This window comes from Buteo buteo, chromosome 9, assembly GCF_964188355.1.
Source record: "Buteo buteo chromosome 9, bButBut1.hap1.1, whole genome shotgun sequence".
Lineage (NCBI taxonomy): Eukaryota > Metazoa > Chordata > Aves > Accipitriformes > Accipitridae > Buteo > Buteo buteo.
In genome coordinates, this window is record NC_134179.1 from 41,540,082 (window position 1) to 41,561,210 (window position 21,129).

At 59.6% G+C, this 21,129-nt stretch overlaps 2 protein-coding genes across 3 annotated transcripts; one reads left to right on the top strand and one right to left on the bottom strand.

The window, feature by feature from the left end:
• Positions 1 to 655: 655 nt before the first annotated feature.
• LOC142034632 (alpha-2-macroglobulin-like protein 1) lies at positions 656 to 13,602 on the top strand. Its single transcript, XM_075036224.1, is given in 37 exon segments — positions 656 to 674; positions 677 to 884; positions 1,302 to 1,491; positions 1,896 to 2,055; positions 2,356 to 2,408; positions 3,079 to 3,099; positions 3,245 to 3,398; positions 3,547 to 3,631; positions 3,730 to 3,862; positions 3,945 to 4,059; positions 4,788 to 4,897; positions 5,052 to 5,216; positions 5,383 to 5,610; positions 5,937 to 5,994; positions 6,078 to 6,223; positions 6,462 to 6,611; positions 6,823 to 7,026; positions 7,266 to 7,362; positions 7,608 to 7,785; positions 7,924 to 8,149; positions 8,226 to 8,352; positions 8,642 to 8,763; positions 8,943 to 8,994; positions 9,265 to 9,339; positions 9,513 to 9,689; positions 9,881 to 9,962; positions 10,097 to 10,253; positions 10,393 to 10,467; positions 10,640 to 10,796; positions 10,904 to 11,121; positions 11,218 to 11,433; positions 11,507 to 11,631; positions 11,728 to 11,818; positions 11,995 to 12,063; positions 12,167 to 12,272; positions 12,447 to 12,488; positions 12,939 to 13,602. Coding segments are annotated over 37 exon segments (4,623 nt in total). The 3' UTR covers positions 12,971 to 13,602.
• Positions 13,603 to 13,663: 61 nt separating this feature from the next.
• Positions 13,664 to 21,098, bottom strand: FTSJ3 (FtsJ RNA 2'-O-methyltransferase 3). 2 transcript variants are annotated; one of them, XM_075036228.1, is made up of 22 exons: positions 20,981 to 21,098; positions 20,585 to 20,711; positions 20,380 to 20,485; positions 20,131 to 20,177; positions 19,860 to 19,939; positions 19,547 to 19,646; positions 19,172 to 19,366; positions 18,976 to 19,091; positions 18,320 to 18,424; positions 17,974 to 18,074; positions 17,822 to 17,902; positions 17,574 to 17,732; positions 17,093 to 17,228; positions 16,779 to 16,984; positions 16,539 to 16,659; positions 16,348 to 16,441; positions 15,944 to 16,091; positions 15,765 to 15,841; positions 15,509 to 15,611; positions 15,193 to 15,376; positions 14,997 to 15,091; positions 13,664 to 14,690 (listed from the first exon to the last, which is right to left on the bottom strand). In XM_075036228.1, the coding sequence occupies exons 2-22, from the start codon at positions 20,649 to 20,651 to the stop codon at positions 14,501 to 14,503; spliced, it is 2,511 nt and encodes an 836-aa protein (XP_074892329.1). In that variant the 5' UTR covers positions 20,652 to 20,711; positions 20,981 to 21,098; the 3' UTR covers positions 13,664 to 14,500. The 2 variants fall into 2 exon arrangements, with proteins under 2 accessions (XP_074892329.1, XP_074892330.1); XM_075036229.1 differs by having other exon boundaries at positions 20,975 to 21,086.
• Between the last annotated feature and the right edge of the window lie 31 nt (positions 21,099 to 21,129).

The window sequence follows — 21,129 nt, forward strand, 5'->3', positions numbered from 1 at the left end:
CGTGGTCATCTGAGAGCTCACGGGAAAGAGGTCAGCCCCATCCCTGGCTTCCCGCAGCGCTGCCTCTGTCTCTCCCCACATCCCCAAAGGGAAGGGGACTGCAAAACACCTAGAGCAGGGGATGCAGTCAGGACAGCGTTTGGCTGTCATGGAGCTGCCTCAATTTTCCTAAATTCTCACTAGGACAGAAAGAGGCACCTCAGCCCGTGCCCCGGCTGGTGTCCAGCTCCCAGGCGTGGTGCACAGAGGAATGAGAGCAGGTGGAGCTGGCATGACAGCCCAACACTGTCCTGCTCCTGTGCCCTTAACTCATTTGATGAAATTGGAGGAAACTGGGCAAAAAGACAGCCTGAGACCTTCAATCAGCCCAAATAGCTACGGTCTGGCTAAATTTGCAATACCTGGAAACAGGCCTTTTTGAGAAATTGCCAGCAATGCAGACTGTTCTCATTATGTCCTCCCTACTTTTGTTTGGGGAACTCATTCCTGGCATCATTTCCCAGCAAACCAGTGTGTAGGTGGGTCCTGCCCCCCTGGTTTTGAACCTCTATAGGCTATGGGTACTTTTACTAAAATTGCAAAAATCCATCAGAGCCTTGAACCCAGGAAACTGTGGGCAGATGGTAAACATTGCCTTAGCTATATCTGCAGGTCCATGCTGGATCCCTCTGCCAACCCTCGTTTGCTCGCTGGGTGGAAAGCGAAGATCTCTTTTTAGAGCCTGCAGCAGAGCAGACGCAGGTCTACAGCAACCCAACACCTGGAGAAGGAGGCTGTGGCCGTCCCCGACATCCACTTGCAGCTGGAGCCATGAAGACCCCAGCTGCTCTGCCCGTCCTGCTGCTCCTCATCCCGTACCTCACAGCTGGGGCGTCTGCAGCACTGTAAGCCCTTTCTGCGTCTGTCTGTCTGTCCGTGCCTGGTGGGAGGGCATTTAGTCTTGGCTCCTTGGCAGCGTGTAGCGGGAGCTAGTGTTTCCCATGCATGTGATTTTTTGGCAAGGGTGGAAGTGCTCGGGCTGGTGGATTGTCCCTCCCATGAGCATCGAGGACTTGGCACCCAGGGGCTGCTGGGGATGGTGGCTCTGGAATGGTTTATTGTGGGTGTTGCCTCACTTGCAGCCGATGTATGAACACAGCCTTTGCTTTGCTGAGCTGAGAAGTCAAGGGGAGCCCAGAAGCAGAGCCGTGCACCCCAGCACAGGTTTCTGTGCACCCAGAAGCTCTTCAAGACCTCCATGGGATCTGTACTGGGATGTGCCTCATCCCCGTGCCTCTCACATCAGCACTTCTCCTTGCCAGGACTTATGTGGTCACGTCCCCAGCTGTCATCTACCACCCCCACACAGCAACGCTGTGGGTCCATCTCAGTGGCCTTCAGAAGCCCGTCCAGGTGACCATCCAGCTGCAGAGTGCAGATGGGACCCATAACATCACACTGCTGGAAAGGAAGGTCCAGGAGCCTCATCTGTACCTGAACATCACCTTCCCTGTAAGTGCCACCCCACGCACAGCTGTAAGCGTGAAGGGGGATGCCCTGGACACCCTGCTGTTTCCAGGCAGAGCAGTTTCCACCAGCTCCCCTGAGTGTGGGGCTATGGCCTGACATGGAGCTGTGAGCAGGCGTGACTTCCCCATCTTTTGCCAGGGTCTCATGCCCACCACAGGCAAAACAATTCTAGGCTCAGCCCAGTTATTCGGTGGCTGAAATAATCCCCTGGTAACAGACCTGCAGACTAGGGCAGGGTGTTGGGGGGACATTTCTTCCCAGCCACTGGCTTGGGGGGAAGGTGTCCCTGTGGGTGAGGAGTGCTCTGGGTCACTTGGAGTGAGCAGAGCATCCTGGCCATGGCATATACCTTGTCCTCACCCAGTGGCTGGTGTTTCCCTTGGCAGGCTCCAGCCCCCACCAAAGGGAAGGAGGAAATCGTAGATCTGCACGTCTCAATCCAGGGAGATTCTCTGGCTGTCTCCAAGAAGAAGGTGATGCTCAGAGCCCTGGAGCCTGGGATCTTCATACAGACAGACAAAGCTGTCTACAAGCCTGGACAGCAAGGTGAGGGGGGCAGGCTGGATCATCCTGCTCTGGGCTGAAGGACCTGGTGGGAGGGGAGTGCAGGAGGCTCAGCCTTACTCCTACACTGCATGGAAATAGGAGGGTTCCTCCTGGGATGCACTGGGATCCCCAGCACTGGCCCAGGGCAATGCCAGGACACGCTGGCAGCGCTGGAGGCTGTGCTGTTTGGGGGGCAGTGCCCCACTGCAGGGCTCAGGGTGGATTTCCATCCACTTTCCCCACGAGGAAACCCCTCCCTGCGGATGCACCCATTCCTGCATCTTCATTTGCTCTTTCTAGTGAAGTTTCGAGTTGTCTCTTTGGATAAAGACTTCACTCCCAGCAATAAGAAGGTGAGAACAGGGCTGCGGAAGGGGGGAGGCAACAGGGCTCCTCTGCACTGACTTCCTACAGTCTTGGCAAGCCGTGAGAGAGGTGTGGGAGTCAGCCAGCGCCTTTCCCCTTGGGAATCCTGCCCCAGCCAGCTCTGCCTGGGTGGGTGCGCTCCCCAGGAGTGGGGATGTCCTGTGTTGCTCACACAGGCTTCAGGAGGCTAAGGAAAGAGAAAGCAGAATTGCACGTGTGATGTGGGAATGTACCCACTTAAACTTTTGGTTAGGGATGTAGTGATGGTGAGTGGGAAGCAGGGAAAGTGCTATTGATATCCATCGAGTCATCAGACGCCAGGATTACAGGCAAGTTCAGTCTCTGGCACCCCCGAGCAATCATCTGGGTCTCTGGAAGTGCAGGAGGTTCCCGGATGAAACGGTTGCTGGCTTCTTGCGAAGTTACTAGGATATGTCACCTCTCCACAGCATGCTGGCAGTGCCCTCGGCTCATCCTAGCTAGAGCTGCCCACAGGCTCAAAATCAATCCCAAAGCAAATTAAAGGGTTGAAAGTTCACAGCATCCCTCAAATAATCCTCACTACTCCATCCACGGCTCCATAGATGTCCCCACCCTGATGAGACCCCAAGGCAGGTTTTGACTTTCTCCTCTAACCATCTTCTCTTCACCTTGCAGCTGCCCCTTGTGGTCCTGAAGGTCAGTCTGATGGAGGGAGGCTCCTGGGTGGTGTGGGCTTGGGAAGGCACCACGGCTGGGAGAGAAGCATAACGCAGCCATGGGCTGCTTTATTGCTGGGTGCTGGGGTTCCCGGGGTGCTGATGCCGCATGTCCCCGTGTGCAGGATCCCAGTGGGAACCGCATCGCGCAGTGGCGGGAGGTGAGCCCACGGCAGGGCATCGTGGATTTGTCCCTCCCGCTGGCTGCAGAGCCGGCCCTGGGCACGTACATCATCCAGGTGGAGGGGAAGAGCCATTCCTTCAGCGTGGAGGAATATGGTACGTGGGGACCGGCAGATGCACAGGGGGTGGGAGCCTCACCTCGGCATGTCCCTGTGGGCAGCAGGTCTTGCCCCCCCTGACCCCCCAGGCACCATTGTCCTTGTCCTGGGAGCGACAACCCTCTGTCCCTTTGCTTCTCCGTCAGTGCTGCCCAAGTTTGAGATGACCATTGATCTCCCCGCCGTGGTGCTGGAAAATGACAAGAAGTTCCAGGTGGAGATTTGTGGACGGTAAGCCTGAAACAGGCTGTGCTGGGAAGAGGGAGGGATGGGGGGGTCTGACATGATGTGGTCCATCAGGCACACCCTCACCACCCTCCACCCAACAGGTACACCTACGGGAAGCCCGTCCAGGGGAAGGTCCAGGCCAGCTTTTGCCAGTCCTTCAGGTACATCGGGACCCCGTACAGACTTAATAGTGCCCTCCAGAGAGAGAAGAACTGCATCGAGGTTAGCGGGCAGGTGAGTACAGCTGGGGAGTGGGTGCCACAGGGACAGCCCCTTCCCGGGACTGCTGCTGACGGGGTTGAATCTGTCTTGCCAGACTGAGAAGAATGGCTGCTTTTCAACAGAGGTTTTGTTGACTGCCTTCAACCTTCCCAGCTCCACCCATAACAAGCAACTCCAAGTCGAGGCATTGCTGGTGGAGGATGGGACAGGTAGGGACAGTGGTGTTCTCCTCCTTGGGAATGGGCTTTGCTGCTGGTGCATGGTTTTGTATTCATCCCTGCGTGCACCCATATGCATGTGGCACAGGGGTATTGGTCTTCTCCAGGGAAGCCCAAAAGCTACGCTGTGATTTAGAGGTGCACGTGTGCAGGGACTGGGTCCAGGTGGGGATGTGAGCCAGGTCAGCTGGGCAATACTTCTAATTCTGTCCAGAGAAATGGTCGGGAGGCAAAAATGCCTTTCCAAGACCCAACAACTCTCCCGATGCTATGGCTAGCAGCTAGTCGAGTCCTTGTGACACAAAGCAATGGTTTCACCCAGTCCGGTGGCTTGGCTTCGTTCTTCAAGATAATCCACCTCACCCACCACCTCAGTCCCACCAGAAATGACTGCTAGTGGCTTGCCTTCAGGAAAAAAAGAAGACCAGGGGTTGTCCCAGGTGCACCGGCACTGAGGTGGCCCTGCATCATGGTGCTTTGGTGAAGCACCTTTTGTGAAGTCTCTGCAGCCAGTTGCGCCTTGGCTTTAGGTCTAAAACATGCCGTAGATGTTTTGCTCCTCTTGTAGAAGGTGCGAGCTGTGCTTGAGGCTGCTGGCTGCAGAGGGAAAGCCTAAAATGTCCAGGGACCTTTTCTGCACTGTGACGGGGGAGCTGGCAGCAGCTAACCTGTGCCCTGTGTCCTCGCAACACCCTCAGCTCCCCACTCCCTCTCCACAGGGCTGGAGATGAAAAATACCAAGAGCTGCAAGATTTTACCTGAAATCCTCACCATCACCTTTGAAAACACTGATGATTTCTACAAGCCCGGCATCCCCTACACTGGGACGGTAATGAGGGTGTCTCTGCACCCTGCAGGGCTCCCCTGCACCCTGCTGCACCCAGTCCCGCTCCCTCTGACACCCAGCCCCACTCTCCCACCGCTGCCCTCTGCCCCACGGCTGCAGCCCAGCCTGGGGCATCTCCCTGTCCCTCCCGGTACAGATGCTGCTGAAGGGAGCCAGCGGCGCTGCGCTGCCGCAGAAGCAGCTCTCGCTCGTCGTTAGCCAGCAAGGAAAACATACGAGACAGACCTTCCTGACAGACAGATCTGGGAGAGCCTCCTTTGAGCTGGAGACCTCTGACTGGAGTGGCACTGTCCACCTGCGTGTAAGGGACCCATCTCCCTCCCCTCAGGGGTCCCTGTGCTGCTTTCTCCAGTAGTACAGGGCTGGGCACCTCTCCAAGCCTGCATCAGCGATGCCTGCTGCTGGGACCAGCACCTTGTGGGCTGCTGAAGAGCTTCACCACCCTGACTTCTACCTCCATTGCTCAGGGTCAAGTCAACGAGACAGCCTACGCCCAGAACGACGGCTTGACACCCATCTTCCAAAATGCTTACTTGCACCTCGTCCCCTTCTCTTCGGCGAGCAGGAGCTTCCTGCGGATCCGGCGGTTGGAGAGCGAGCTGCCCTGCGGCCAGCCCCAGCAGCTCTGGGTGGACTATCTCTTCAGCAAGGAAGCCTTGGGGACTAACCAGGAGAGCCTGGATGTGGTCTTCCTGGTAAGTCCTAGCCCAGGGAGGTCGGGCAGTGGGCGTTAGGGCGGTTGTGTGCGAAGGTCCACATCTACACACGCATTCGTGGTTGTGTCCCTGAGGACGAGACAACGAGCAATCTGTCCTGGCTAGACCGAGACACCGATGCCTGTTAGTAGAGGTGTTTGGTAGTACTGTTGGACCTACAGGCCAATGGGAGATGTTGTGGGGGCTGGAGGCTGGACAAGGTCAAAAACCATCCCTACACTCTTGCTCTTGGGTCCATCCTCCATCAGGGCATTTTGGTTCCACACAAAGCATCAGTTTACTTGTTCCCATCTCCTCCTGTGCAGGTTCTGGCCAAGGGGACCATTGCCACTGTCCTCAGGAAAGAGATGCCTGCAGAAGCTGGTAGGTCCCGAGGCATGGACGAGCTGTGCAGGGCTCTGCTCTCCGTGCCTGGTCCTCATCTCCCCTCCTTTCCCATGGCCCAGGGCTGAGAGGCTCCTTCTCCCTGGAGCTGCCCATCGGCCCCGAGCTGGCACCCACAGCCAAGGTCCTGGGCTACGTGGTGCTGCCCAACAGCGAGATGGTGGCTGACAGCGCCGAGCTCAAGGTGGCCAAGTGCTTCCTCAACAAGGTGAGAGAAGGCTGCCGGAGTTAGGAAATGACTCCATGGCTTGTCCACAGCTGCATGCCCTGAGGTCCATCCTGCTCCAGATGTATCATAGTGTGTCTTTAACCCATACCCTGATCCCCAAACACTTAAGCCTGATTTTATCCTTGTCTAGAAGAGACCTCCATGTCCGTGGCTTGGTCCTGTTCCTCCATGGGAGGTGGCTCCCCCTCCTGCCCCTGACGCCCCTGTCTCTCCCCAGGCGAAGATGGCTTTTTCGGAAGACAGGGCTCTGCCCGGCTCGGCGCTGCAGCTGGAGCTGGAGGCTGCCCCAGGGTCCCTGTGTGCCGTCCGTGCCGTGGACCGCAGCGTGCTGCTCTTGAAGCCTGAGGCTGAGCTCAACGCGGAGGTGGTGAGTGGTGGCACTGCCCAGGGTCCCTTCTGCAGCCCCAGGGACCAGCCAGGGATGGGGGTGGGAAGAGATGACATTGGCTTGGACCTCCCTTATGGGGACTCAGTGCCATGGTGGCTCCTGGGCAGTCCTACTCCCGGCCAGGGGGTAGGTGCCTGGCTGGTTTTGTACCTAGCGCACGTTTTTGTACTTAGCACACGTTTATTCCCAGGTCTACAAAATACTCCCTGAATTCAACTACCCTCAAAGCATTCAGGACCCATCACCCTGTTTAACATGGGACTGGGACTATCCCCCCAGCTTTGACATTCCCGCCCTCCCAGTTTTACGGAGGCAGCGAGACTTCTTTCGCTCAAGGAGGCGTGTCTTACCTTTCCTGAGGACTTCCAGGAGGGACACCTACCAGTTATTTCAGGTAAAAGCCCTGCCCGCCTGTGCCTCCTAGTTACTCTTTGTCCAGGAGCTGGCTGTGCTTTGCTCAGGGTGCTGGGAAAGCACAGCGATGTCCCATGAAAGCCACACTCGTGGCAAAGGTCTTTCCCGCAGACCCCAGGCTCCAGTCCTCCTCTACTTGTTGCCTTCTGCAGTACTGCTGGGATGGAGATAGTCCTCATGCTGGGTTTCGGAGATGGACAACCTCTTTTCTTTTCACAGAACGCAGCACTGAAGCTTTTCACCAATGCCAAGACCGGTGATGTTTGCGAAAAGAGGTTCGGCTTGCCCGGGATGCTGGGTTCCCAAGGTCCCAGAGGTCAGCACAGCCCTCAGCTTGCTCGCTCCGCTGAGCCCTGTTGGGAGAAAAGAGCAAAGAACTGGTGCCCAATCCTGGCTCCCATGTCCTCAGAAGGACTTGGAGCCATCCTGAAAATACGCTCGGCACCAAAAGGGATTGAAGAGGATTGAAAAGGATTTTGACAATCTTCATGCTGCCTGCAGGCGAGGTCCAGCTGAGATGCAGAGACCTATGGAACCCAATTTCTGCTCTGCCTTTTCCAGGTGGCTCTAGATCCTATGTGACCTCTGTGAGGGAAGAAACTGATCTCCCACAAGTAATGTACAGTGCTGTCTCAGAAGTAATGGACCTTGGTATCCCAGTCGTCGCTGTCCAGGAAGAGCCACCAGCACCCCGGACGTATTTCCCAGAGACATGGCTGTGGGACCTGGTCCCCGTGGGGTGAGTGAGGATGGTCTCCATGGGGCTGGTCCTCTCCCCACCTCCCCTCCTGCATGGGAGAGAGCCAGCTCAGCTGGGGATGACACCAGCTGTGGGAGAACGTGGTGCTATGGCCTCAGCATGTTCTCCATCCGTCAGGGAGGGGGGCTCCACGGAGATGACGGTGACGGTGCCCGACGCCATCACTGAGTGGAAAGCCGGGATGTTCTGCACGTCCCCGTTGGGCTTGGGGCTGGCCCCCACCATCAGCCTCACGGCCTTCAAGCCCTTCTTCGTGGAGCTGGCGCTGCCCTACGCTGTGGTCCGCCACGAAGCCTTCACCCTCGTGGCCACCGTCTTCAACTACCTGCGGCAGTGCCTGCGGGTGAGTGGGGCCGGGGAGGGGGCCCTGGGTCGGGGGTCTGGTGGGGGCTGATGGAGCCGTGGCCGTGGTCCGGCAGGTTCGGGTGACGCTGGAGGAGTCGGCGGAGCTGGAGGTGTCGGCGAGCACGGACGAGGTGTACGGTGGTTGTATCTGTGCGGACGAAGCGAGGACTTTCCGATGGGGCGTGCGAGCCACCAGCCTGGGTACGGAGCACCGGGGCCACGGCGGGATCCCCCTGCTCTGCTGCTTGGGGACCCCCTCGGAGGATGGGGTGGGCAGGGAGGACAGGAGCAAACGCAGTGCCAGCTGGGAAGCTCTCCTCCGCTCCACTTTCACCTTCCCCATTGCCTCCCAGCACTGCTCCTCAACCTGGTGACCCCCATCCCGACCCAGCCAGCCCCACACGAAGTCCCAGGGCTGATGCAAGCCCGGGGGGCTGCGGTGCAGGCTGGGGGGCTCTGACGGGACTGAGTGCCCCACTTGCATCCGCAGGGGAGGTGAACATCACGGTCAGCACCGAGGCCCTCAGCTCCAAGGAGCTCTGTGGCAACGAGACGCCCGTGGTGCCGGCCCAGGGGCGCGTGGACACCGTGATAAAGCCCTTGCTGGTGCAGGTCAGATGGGTTACGGAGAAGGAAAGTGGGATGGGTCCGAGCAGCCTTTGGGGCACAGCGGGAGGACTGGGAGCGGGACAGCACCCAGACCCGAGCCCAGGCTGCAGGCGTGACCCTGGGGGACAGGGGGACATGGCTGATCCCTTCTCCTGACCAACTCCGATGCTGCTTCCCCACAGCCTGGGGGGATCCTGGTGGAGAAGGCGCACAACTCCCTGCTCTGCCAGGAAGGTAGGACTGGCTGGGGGTGTCCGGCAGTGCCACGGGGATGTGGGGCAGGGATGCTTGGCCACTGGTCACGAGGGCCACCAGGCCAGAGGAGCCAAGGATCAGGGTCCCTAGGGGCTCCCGGCTGAGATGCTGCAACCCAGCCTTGAGCCCATGGAGGGTTGGAGCAGGAAGGGGGTGGGCGAGGGTGCTGGGGGGCCAGGCTGGGAGGAGCTGGGCATCCCTGCTGTTGTTGCCGGGCATCCCCACTGTTGTTGCCCTCCATCCCCGCAGCTGCTGAAGAAATCTCCCTGGAGGTTCCTGCAAACATCTTGGAGGGCTCCCAGCGAGCCCATGTCACTGTGATGGGTAAGGGACAGACAGGGTCCTGGGGACCACCCGAGGCAGGAAGGGTGCAGAGCTCCGGGGCCCAAGCTCAGCAGGAGGTTGGACCACCCAGAGCTGGGACAGAGGGGATACGGGGTGCTGGTGGCAGGGGGGGCACAGTCAATGACGGTGCTCCCCATGTCCCCCTGGGACAGGCGACATCATGGGCAACGCTCTGCAGAACCTGGACCACCTCCTGGCCATGCCCTACGGCTGTGGGGAGCAGAACATGGTTCGCTTCGCCCCCAACATCTACATCCAGCAGTACCTGGAGAAGAGCGGGCAGCTGCACCCCGACATCCGTGCCAAGGCACAAGGCTTCCTGCAGAGCGGTGAGCGTCCCCGGTCCCCTCCTCTCCCTGTCCCACCCTGCCTTGCTGCTGAGGGACACCACGGCCCCACATCCCCCCTCCCCATTTTCTACCTGCACCCCGGGGTGGGCCTGGGCTGCAGGCTGCCTCTAGGATCCCCTGGGGATGTAAAGACCGCTGCGTAAAGACTCGTCCCCATCTCCTCCCCACAGGGTACCAGCGAGAGCTGCTCTTCAAACATGATGATGGCTCTTACAGCGCCTTCGGGAAGAGCGACCCCACGGGCAATACCTGGTGAGGGACCCCGTGGGGCTCAGGCAGGCTGTGCAGCAGCATCTCTCCTGGGATTGGCAGTCCCAAGGCTCCTCCAGCCACCAAGCATACCCCAGCCCCATCTCCCATCCCTCCAATGTCTCTCTGGCTCATAGGTTGACAGCATTTGTCCTCAAGTCCTTCGGGCAAGCCAGAGCCTACGTGGCCATTGAGGAACGGCACATCCAGGATGCGCTGCACTGGCTGCAGAAGCAGCAGCAGCAGACAGGTTGCTTCCGCAGCGTGGGAAAGCTCTTCAACAACGCCCTACAGGTGGGTCGGTGGGCTGGGGTGGGACATGGGGACTTGGGTTGGTCCCAGCATGTCCCCGGTGTGTGGTCTAGGCAGTGGGGCAGTCCCCGTGCCGGTGGCATGGCATGGCAGGACCCGTCTCCCGCTGTCCCCTTTGCAGGGAGGCGTCTCGGACGAGCTCTCGCTGTCGGCTTATGTCACGGCTGCGATGCTGGAGCTGGGGCTCTCCCCAACGGTGAGGATGACCCCATCTGGTGGGGTGGGGACGGGTGCTGGGGCAGGGAGTCCAGCTGTTCTGGGCCACCTCCTATCCCGAACTGGGCACAACTGGTCTCACTGGGCAGAACTGGGGACTCTGAGCAATGCCTACACCCGTGGGCTGGCTCCTGACTCTGCTCCCATGCCAGGACCCGAAGGTGAGCTCAGCCCTGCAGTGCCTGAAGGCTTCGGCCACGGACAACCCCTACACGCTGGCGCTGCTCGCCTACGTCTTCGGGCTGGCGGGGCACAGGGAGCAGCAGCAAGTCCAGCTGCAGAGGCTGGCCCGGCACAACGTCAGCGCAGGTACCACCCGACATGGGCAGTGGCACCCTCTTGCCTAGGTCACCCCACCGAGCCCCCCCCGGGACCCCTGGAGCCGGGGGCTGAGCTCCCACCCCCTTCTCTCCCAGGGGGGGAGCTCTACTGGCAGATGAAGGGGAAGGCTCTGGTCCCCTCACAGCCCTCCCGGGCTGTCGCCGCACCGTCGGAGGTGGAGATGACCGCCTACGTCCTCCTGGCCTACCTCTCCCAGCCCCAAGTGTCCTCTGCCGACCTGCTGACGGCTCTCCAAATCGTCCGCTGGCTCAGCAAACAGCAAAACCCCTACGGGGGCTTCGCCTCCACGCAGGTACCGGCACCAGGGTCCATGGGGCTGCTCTACAGCATCCCCTCCCTGTATCTGCAGTGAGGGGTGACTCCGGCTCGCTGCTTTCTCCATGCCCAGGACACGGTGGTGGCCCTGCAAGCCCTGGCCAAGTACGCCGCCCTGACATACAGCAGCAACGGGGACTTGACTGTGACGGTGACGTCCCCGACGGGCACCACGCAGGACTTCGTGCTGCACGACAGCAACCGGCTGGTGCTGCGGCGGGCGGATCTGCATCAGCTGCCGGGGACCTACGGGGTGCGAGCCCGCGGGCAGGGCTGTGCCCTGGTGCAGGTGGGTACGGCCGGGGGTCCCTGTCCCCGTGCGGTGCCCGCTTGGTGGCTCTAACCCTCCTGCATCGCCCCAGGTGACCCTGCGCTATAACGTGCCACCCCCTCCGAGTGCGGGGACGTTTGACCTCCGCGTGGAGACGGAGCCTGGGGAGTGCACGGTGGATGCCCGCGCCCGATTCCGCCTCGTCCTCCGGGCACGGTAGGGCTTGGGGCTGTCCCCAGGGTTTGGGGGGGCTGGGAGCAGCCAAGGAGGGAGGGCAGACCCCAAACCCACCCCGGGGCTCTGTCCTTCCAGGTACACAGGGGAGCGTCCCACCACCAACATGGTTGTCATCGAGGCCAAGCTGCCATCTGGCTACATCCCGGACAAGAGCTCCATGGTGGAGGTGAGAAGCCCCTGCTACCCCCAGGACCCCCTCTGTCCCACTGGGGCACCCACCATGCCACTGAGTCCCTGCCCCTCGGGGGCAGCGGGACATGGAGGGGCACCCACTCGGGGTGCTGGCCCTGGCTGGGCCACCCACCGAGCAGCTTTTGCCCATCTTGAGCCGTGTCCCTCCAGCTGAAGAGGCAGAAGCTGGTGAAGAAGGTGGAGGTGCAGCTCGACCAGGTGACGATTTACCTGGACCAGGTGAGATGGGGCATGGGGACAGGAGCAGGACCCCACGTGCTGGGGCATGGGGATGCTTCTCCATTGTGGATGGTTGCACCTCACCCTTGGGCCATCTCCACAGCTGACAAAGGAGGAGGAGGAGACCTTCGCCTTCAGCGCCACACAGGACTTCCCAGTGAGCAACCTCCAGCCGGCCACCGTGACGCTATATGACTACTATGAGACAGGTGAGCCCCACCAGGGATGTGGCCCCACGGTGCCTGGCCCCACTGCCACCCCTTGCAACCCCAAAGGCTCAGAGGGGGGATCTGGCTGAGCTTTTGGTTCACTTTGATGAGCTTTGGCTTGTTAACGGGAGCAGCTCACCCTGAGCCCATTGGTCACCATCCTTCCCGTTGCAGGTGACCGCACAGATGCTGCCTACAGTGCACCTTGCAGTTCAGGTAGGGGCCAAACCTGACAGGGCAGAGGGGTGACCCCACCATTGGGACCCTGACAGGGACCCACCGACCCCGAAGGGCCAACCTGGGCTGTGCTGAGCCCCTGAACCCAGGGGAAGGAGGAGCCCAGCCAGGAGCCTGGAGCCCTGGATTGATCGATGGGGACTTGCTGGCCAGAACTTGAGGGGCTGGAGGTCGGGGAGGACCTAGGTGTCCAGGTTGTGGGGTGCAGAGGGGAACTGTGCCTCTTTGAGGGGGCTCAGACCCCCATCAGCCCTGGCCCTCCTCCTGTGCACCTTATGGAGCTCCCCATCCATGGGTTTGGGGTCACACAGGGGATGAGACACTGAGTTCCCAAGGATGGAGCTCAGCTGGAGGGACAGAGGTGGCCAAGGGTGGCTGGGGGGGCAGAGGGGCTCTCCTCTCACAGCAAACCTGTATTTGATTTTGAAGAGGCTGATGGTCAGGAAGAGGAAAACTTCTAGCACAGCCTGAAGCCTGGCAGCTGGTCCCCTCTGCTCACCCCAACTCCCTCAGCCACCGAGGACCAGGATGGCCGACGGTCTCTGCTGCCAGCCTGGCCCCAGCCCCTGCCCTCCACAGGGGTGGAATGTGGCCCAGCGATACTCACAGCACTGCCAGCGCACAGCTCGCTCTGGACTCCGCCACCTCTCCCTGTAGCACAGCACCCAACGGAGCCACAACCAAGGGGCTGATGCAGACCCACGGGCAGAGACACCTTGCTGTTTCTGCAAGCCCCTGCCAGAGATATTTGACTTTGGTTTAGCAGCCAAGCGGTGGCTTTACAGAGACACCACTGTGCATCTCCCCCCTAACACCCTGAAGGAGCTCTGGGGCACCAGGTCTGGCCTCTCCGCTCCCCATGGCACCTGAATGGGACCAAGACCTCCTCGCTCCTGTCAGACCAATTGTCCCTTCCCCAGCAGGTTCCCACCACCACTCACCCCATCTTGCTCTCCCTGGAAGTCACGCTGCTACCCCAGTCCCCTCCTTGGCACTAACATGGTGCCACTGCCACCAAGAGGGACCTGGGGATACCTCCCCAATCCCATCAAAACAGATTCAGGCGTTCGCTGACGGAGAGAAGCCGCAGTTCCCCCAGCCCCTGCCCTGGGTCTAAATAAATACATTTGTTCAAGTGATCTTTTCTCTTGGTCTTGCTTTTCATAAACTTGCAGGGTCCCACACCTGGAAGGTGTACAGATGGAGGGGTGGTGGGGATGGGGTGGCTGCTGTGGACTGTCTTGGTTGGGGCACGGAGCGTGGATGTCAGGCTGGCTGGTTGCAGGGCAAGTTAATTGCTGTTCAGCTGCTTTGCCAGAGATAAAATGAGGCGGGCTGAGGCAGGTGGGCTCCCTGAGGCATTAGCACAGAACCCACCCACCCAATAGTCCTCCCTGCCTGCCAAACAGTACATGAAGGGATACAGCAGCTCACAGCACAGGTCCCTCACCTTGCCAAGACACAGGACACATCCTGGTGCAGCCTCAGACCAGGGTTTAATTCTGCCATAAACGAGGAGTTGCTCTGGGCAGACCACTGACACCCGCCTGCTTCAGGGCTCAGCACCCACAGTCCTGCGACCTTGGTGACAAATATGGCCCAGGGAGCCGTCCCCCTGAGCCACAACCTCTCTGGGGACAGCGAGGGCTGGTGTGGATGTTCACACCTCCTCCGCAGGGCAAGAGTCTCCCAACAGAGCCAGCAACGGTGAGAGACCTGGAGATGCAGCCACGCAGCGAGCACGGGAAGGGGGTCGATGCTACTGTGCTGAGGCCAAATAAACCCTCCCTGCCCCACCAGAGGACAAGAGGCAATGTCACATCAAGGCACAGACTAACAGCAACATGTGGCTAAGTCACAGTCCTGTCCCCATGATGGGGGATAGTGTCAGGGCGAGCTGGCTGCTCCCAAGGCCACGGTGGGAGGACAGGAGCCAGCGCTGCCCTGTGCTCCAAGCCAAGTCCCTTGCCGAGGACGGAGCTGATCCCACATCACTTATGGCGTTTTTTCTTCTGTTCTTTGCGCTTCTGAGCCCTCACGTCCTTCTTCAGGCGGCTGTCGACAACCTTGAACTGGCCCTTGACGCCAGGAGGACGGCGCACCCGGGGTCCTACGCCTTTCTTAGCCACCAAGTAGGTGACCTGCCGTTTCTCCTTGGCTAGCCCAGCCTTCTTGTAGATGCTGTGGGAGAATGGCAAAAGGTGAGACTGAGACCCCAGCACCCTGGCCCAGCTCCAGCAGTTTGGCTTTGGGATGTATCCAAAGAGCAATATTGGGTCCCACCACTCCTCTGGGCCTCTGTGCCCCAAGATGGGGCTCCCTTGCTTGCTCTGCCATCCCTCAGCCTACACCCAGATCCAGCCCAGCCTTTGCCAGCCCTGCTGGGTTACACGCAGGAGCTGTCCCCGAGCTGTGGCTGCAGGGACAAGGCATTGCAAACCAGCCCAGCACAAGACAAAGGACCTGGATCTCAGCTTCGCCACTCACCGTCGCAGCTGGGCCACCTTCTCCCGCTCTGAGATATCCACCGTGCTCACCACGGCCTCTGCTTTCTTCTTCATCTGCTCCATCTTCTTCAGCATCTGTGGGGACAGCAAGGGTGAGGAACAAGGGGGATCAGAGGAGGGACAGAGCACCTGGGAGGGGAAACAGAACACCCGTTCAGGTTCACAGCCCCACTCACCCGTCGCTTCTTGCGGGCCTTGGCCTCTGCCACCTTCTTGATGGGGCGGGCATTGATTTCACGCCAGCGCTGCCGATACGCTTCAACTGTCTGCCTGTCCACAGGTATCTGCTTGCGCCGGTGCTGCTTCTCCTCCTCTGTGAACCACTCTGGCAGCTCTCCCTCATCCTCGTTGAAGGAATACCTGAGGGGGGACTCGGGTGAGTTGTGAGCGGGACATGGGGTCCCCACAACAACACATCTGCCACCCCCATGACCTGTCTCGTGGTGGGAGACCAAACACTGCTCCCCCTTCAGCACCCACAGCTGCAAGTACCTGTTGAAGGAGTCATCAATCAGGTCCCGCTTGGCCTTTTTGGAGGTGGCGATGACGGAGCCAAGCGCCAGGCCCTCTGCATCCAGGACACGGGCTCTTTTCACTGCAGCATATGGACAGAATAAAGCTTCGCCTACCTGCAAGCAGCCCTGCCAGCCCAGATAAGCATGGTCTGCTGTCCTGCCTCCTGTCCCTAAAGAGGGACTCACATGGTATCACTGGGCACACATGGGTCCAAACGGCACCCCCCACTCACCTGGGTTCTCAATGGGCACCACTTCAAAGCCACACGGCTCAACACGGCCCCGCTTCCTCCCCACTGGTGTTGGTGGCCTGTGGAGAAGAGAGTGGTCAGGGCTGGGGTCCTCACCTCCCAGCTCTCCAGGACTGTGGAGCTGGGGGAGAACATCCAGACCACCCCCTCTCAGCCCTCACCTCTCCTCGTCACTGCTGCTGTCATCATCGCTGCTCTGTTCATCCTGCGCTTTACCAGCGTCAGGTCCTGTGTCTGCGGCAGGTGGGGGCTCAGCTGGAGCTTCCTCCTGGGGTACATTCTTCTTCTGCCCTTTCCTTGTTGCTTTGTCTGGGGAACAGGAACCACTGGGTGAGAAAGGGTTGAGGCAGACCCCACTTCGTATGATTCCTCTAGAGACCCAGCTCATTAATGCTACACTAATGCCAGCTCATTAACTATGTAACGATACAGGCTGGAAACAACCTCTGGAGATCTCTGGTCCTGCTCAGGCCAGCACTCCTATCATGGTTTGATCCAGTGTCCCAGACTGGCCCGTGGGGCTGTCCCTCTGTGCACCCACACAGCGACGCAGCCCCCCACTAACCTCTCTGAGACTCGCGCTGTCTCTCAGCCAACATCTGCGACTGCCCCAGCTCCAGGCCCTCATCTGCATCATCCTCGATGCCAGCAAAGGCGTCCTGGGGATGGGGAGCAGCCAGTCAGGGGACACAGGGCAGACCTGGGGAGCTCCTGAGGCCGAGGCTGCCCTGTCATTTCTGGCCCAGTGGGACTCACCTTTCCAAACCACAGGCTGGTCTGCCGTTCCTCCAGCACCGACTTCTCCTCCAGGGGCACCAGCAGGGGATTCTCCTCTTCCGCCCCTTCCTCCTCTTCTTCCTTCTGCTTAAATTTCACTCTGTGACAAACAGCAGCAGGATCAATGCCCCCCAGCCAGGACAGGGCGTGCTCACTGCCGGATTCCGGAGCTGCTCCAAAGGAAACCCCTGCCCCAGGGTGGCCTCTTTCAGCTCTCACCTCTTTGCACCCTGCTCTCGCCTTTCTCGCTCCAGCCGGCGCTGACGGGCCTCTATCTCAACCAGCTCCTCTGGGTCCAGATCGCTGGCCAGGGACACATCGTCCTCTTCTTCATGATCTGAGATATAAATATCATCGTCCCCAGGTCCTATCTCCAAGAGGGCATCTGCTGATGCCATGTCCCCCCGGGTCACCTCGTTCAGCAGCTACAACACAAGTAAGACAAGTCACAAGCTACAGTCCATAAGCCATGTGCCCACCACTGTCCTGGCCCCAAAGGCTCTGGGAGCCTGGCCTCCCCCTGCCCCACACACCGGGGTCCTGTGGATAGTCCGGAGGGAGAACATGCTGGTGTCACCATCATCAGCGATAGAGACACCAGGGAGGTCCATCTTCAGCTCCACACGCTCACGCTGCTTCCGCTGTTCCTTCAGGATTTTCTTCTTCTTTCTGGAGGAGACAAAGGAATAAGGCTACACTGCCCGCCTCCCCCTGCCTCCCCATCCCAGAGGCTCATCCACTGCCACATCAGTGGCAGATGTCCCTCAGCGGCACTGTCATCCCCCTGTGAGGCATCCCCAACCCTGAGACAAAGGGGGGCCCACGCCAGCTTGAACAGCCGCTTCACCTGCTGGGAGGAGCAATGACCCTGAGGACCCCAGATCCACAAACCCCACGCACTGTGAACAGAGGGACAAGCTCTGACACTACCACCCTCTGTCCCCATGGCTGGAGCCTTCCTGTGCTCTGCTGGCCTGGTGCTCCCTCATCTCTCCTCATGTGAGATCTTTTTACCTCTTTAACTCTGCCAGCTCCTTGGCTTTCATCTCTGCCAACGCCAGCTCTACCTCCTCCTCTTCCTCTTTCACCACCTCATCAGCTGCGGTTCTTGGCGACGTCTTCTTCTCCTTCTTCTCCTCCTCTTTGCCTTCCTCCTCTTCACCGGAGCTCAGGCTGCCAAAAGGAAGGAGCTCAGACCATCTCTCCTGATGGCAGGCCCATCCCACCGCGTTTGCGCTCTGGGGCAGCCCTGTTATTCCTACTTGATATCCAGCTCCTTCGCCTGCTCTTTCAGCTTTTTGGCCAAGAAACGCCGCAACTTTGTCCTCCAGTTCAGCAGAGCTCTGTGGGGGAAGGCAGACCATTAGACACCCACAAGGCCTGGCATACGCCCTGTCCCAGTCCCCCCCAGTACCTGAGCTCTTTGCGTCCCAGCACGCGGATGTCCTTGCAGCACTGACGCAGCTCCTCCGTGGTGGAACTGTGATTCTCCAGCTCACCGTCCCCCAGTGTGATCTGGATAGAGCAGAGGAAAGTTAATCAAGCATGTATGTAAAGTCCCTTTCTTTAGTAAGGATCATCAACTTATAAAACACAAGCAAAACAACTGGCTAAACTCCAGGCAGGCTCCTGCCCTGCCTCCCCTCCGCAAGAGCAGGAATGGGGCCATTGCTGGGGCACTTGGCCCCTTCTTTTCATCACTCTGTGCTCCTGGGGATGTCTCACGGGCCACCAAGGTCCCACTCACTTCAGGCACTCACCTCATTGGCCTTGGAGAGGAAGTCAACAGGGTTGGGAGCCTTGAGGAAGTCCATCAGGGTGAAGCGGTGGTAGAGAGTCATGTCACCATCTGCGTACCCTTCTGCCTACAGGAGAAAGGAGCTGTAGGAGTCATAGCAGGGCACAAAAGCAGCTTAAACCATCCTTAAAGCATAAATGATGTCACATAACTTGTGTCTTGCTGCAGTGTCCACCTAAATGTGCCCACATGACTTAGGACAAGGGCAGGCTACCAGCCCCAACCCGCCAGCTCCACTGCATCTCCCAGTACCACCTCAGACACAGACAGATGACAGTGATACAGGTTTGTGAAGCTCCATGCCCAGCTGAGGCTACCTGACGTGGCCTTTAGCGTCTTGCATCCTAAAGACACTTCACAGAGACACAAACCCAGCATCCAACTATTGTAGGAGGATTTTAGCGATCCATCCTCAGCCTCACAACTTGTTCACCGCTTCCTCATCACTACACTGCTTTCTAAGGCTGTAAACCTCCCCAAAACTGGCTCTTCCACCACTTTGCGTTCCCACATCTTTTATTTTCCTGAGAGACTTTGCTTAGTATAATCTCTTCGACTCCAGTCCTCAGCATCTTTAGTGTGTGTTTCGCCTGGCTGCCCAGTGAAGCAAGCTCATACCTTTGGCTTCTTTTTGCTGACCAGCTCACTAACAGACTTAGTCTGAACCTCCACCTCCTTGAAGGCATATTTTGGGTCAAAGAACTTGCTGTCAATTTTGTCCGGAGCCTGATAACCTGGGATGGAGGAATCAGAGCTATCAGTAGGTGAAAAGCCAGCCCCATCCCAGCAGCTGCAGGTACTCCCAGCCGCTCACCCTGGCACACCACGAAGATCTCAGCGGACTCGTTGCGAGAGGCTTGGGGCTTGGTCGCCTGGACCTTGTGGAAGAACTGCTGGAAGATCCAGAGGAGTGGCTGGTAGTCCCGGGAACGAAAAACCTTAGTGATGAACCAGCCTCCCTTGCAGAGGAATTCGCATGCCAGTTTCAGGGCCATGAGGGTCAAGTTGGCTGGAGCAGGGAAGAACAGCAGTCAGCAGTCGTCACTGTCCCCACCGCCCAGCTCCTTGTCCCACACCACACACCACTGCCACCCAGCCCTGCCAGGGTACGAGATGTGCCTGCCCTTGTACCCCCCAGACCATACCGGGCCACATGCCAGGCCACATGCCAGCCCCAGGCAGGCCTCACCTTGGGAGTAGGCGTCATGCACCCAGCTGGCTCCCACGTTGGGCGCTCCGTCGTTCAGCACCACGTCCACCTTCCACGTCTGCAGCTCCTTGCGCAAGGCCTGAGGGATGGGGACATGTGTTTGTCCCACTAACCCCTCTGCAAGAACCAACAGGCAGCAGCCCCTGCCCCTGTCAGCTCAGCTCAGCCCCCTGCTTCTGTCCTACCCCATAGCGAACCCCAGCTGAGCAGGTGGGGTGATGCCCCCTCCCATCCCACCTGCTGAGACCCAGACTGCCATGTGACGCTCGGGGCAGGGGAGACGGGTTTGTACCTGGCGGCATTTTTCAGTGGTGATGTCCTCCTGCAGCGTCACCACGTTGGGAATGGGCTTGATGGGAACCAAGTCCACCCCTGGTGTAAGGAAGAAATACGAACACTGCAACCTCTCAAAACTGGGCTCCAGCCCATCCCATATGGCTTCCCCACCCGCCCTCTCCTCCTGCCAGGATCCCCAACCCAGGATCCCCTTTCTATGGCCACATCCAGCGACTGTGGTGGATGTCCCTGCCCCCAGTCCGCTCCTGCTGGGTCCCATCACTCACCAATGATCAAGCTGGAAACTGGCATGAACTTGGAAGCCACCTGCAGCCTGGAAAGAACAGAGAGGAACGAAGCTTATGTCAGGATCCTAGAAGAGACCCCAGCCTTGAGCCATGCTGCCAGGGGTTCGGAATCAGCTCTGCCGTTGAGGACAGAGATACAACAACAGAAAACACACAAGCCACTTCATTACAGTGCCCCAGGGCAGCTGTTGACACTGGGCTGTGACTTGGGGCCCTGACGCCACTCACCACCCGCCGGGGGCCGCACACAGGTCCAGCAGCGCCCGGGCCTTCTGCAGGAACTGGAACTTCCTATTGAGCTGGAGAAGCTTGAAGGAGGAGCGGGAGCGAAAGCCTGTGGGAGGGTGAACCATGGGTTACGGATTACCAGGGTTACAGCTTACTGGGGCTGCAGCTCCCCCCCTGCCCCACAGCGAGCAGGTAGGTCCCTCACCCGTCTCCTTGGCCAGGTGGTAGAACTTGTCCCTCCGGCTCTTGCCCAATTTGCTTTTCTTGCCCATGGTGGCGGCGGGGAGACCCCCCGACGGGGTCGGGACCTGCTGTCAGCCGCCGGCAAGGACCTGAGGGAAACAGAGGGGGTGAGCTCGGGGCAGAGGGGAGGGGAGAGACGGCCTGGTGTCCCCCGTGACCTCCCCAGGCGAACCCCAGCGTCCCCTCAGCGTTCCCCCGCTGCCCCAGCCTACCCCAGCCCCCGTGTCCCCCCCAAGGCCTACCCGCGCCCCGGTGCCCCCCCTCAGCCCTGACACCCCCGTCCCCCCTTTCCCCAGCCCACGCCGCAGCCGCTACCGCTGCCCCCAGCACATACAGACAGACAGACACACACGCATACACGATCCCGATCCCGATCCCGGTCCCGATCCCGATCCCGATCCCAATCCGGATCGTGGTCCCGGTCCCGGTCCCGCCGCCGCGTGCCCACACTGCCTTCCCGGCGTGCGCCACGCGAGTCGACCGACTTCCGCTTCCGCTCACCGCCGC

Bases quoted from the DNA above. Each gene is read 5' to 3' on its own strand.
- FTSJ3 (XM_075036228.1), bottom strand. From the start codon at position 20,651: ATGGGCAAGAAAAGCAAATTGGGCAAGAGCCGGAGGGACAAGTTCTAC. The intron at 19,940-20,130 runs GTGAGTGATGGG...TCCTTACACCAG, and splicing joins AGTTTCCAGCTTGATCATTG to GGGTGGACTTGGTTCCCATC. The intron at 17,229-17,573 runs GTAAAAAGATCT...TGTCTCCTCCAG, and splicing joins GAGCTGGCAGAGTTAAAGAG to AAAGAAGAAGAAAATCCTGA.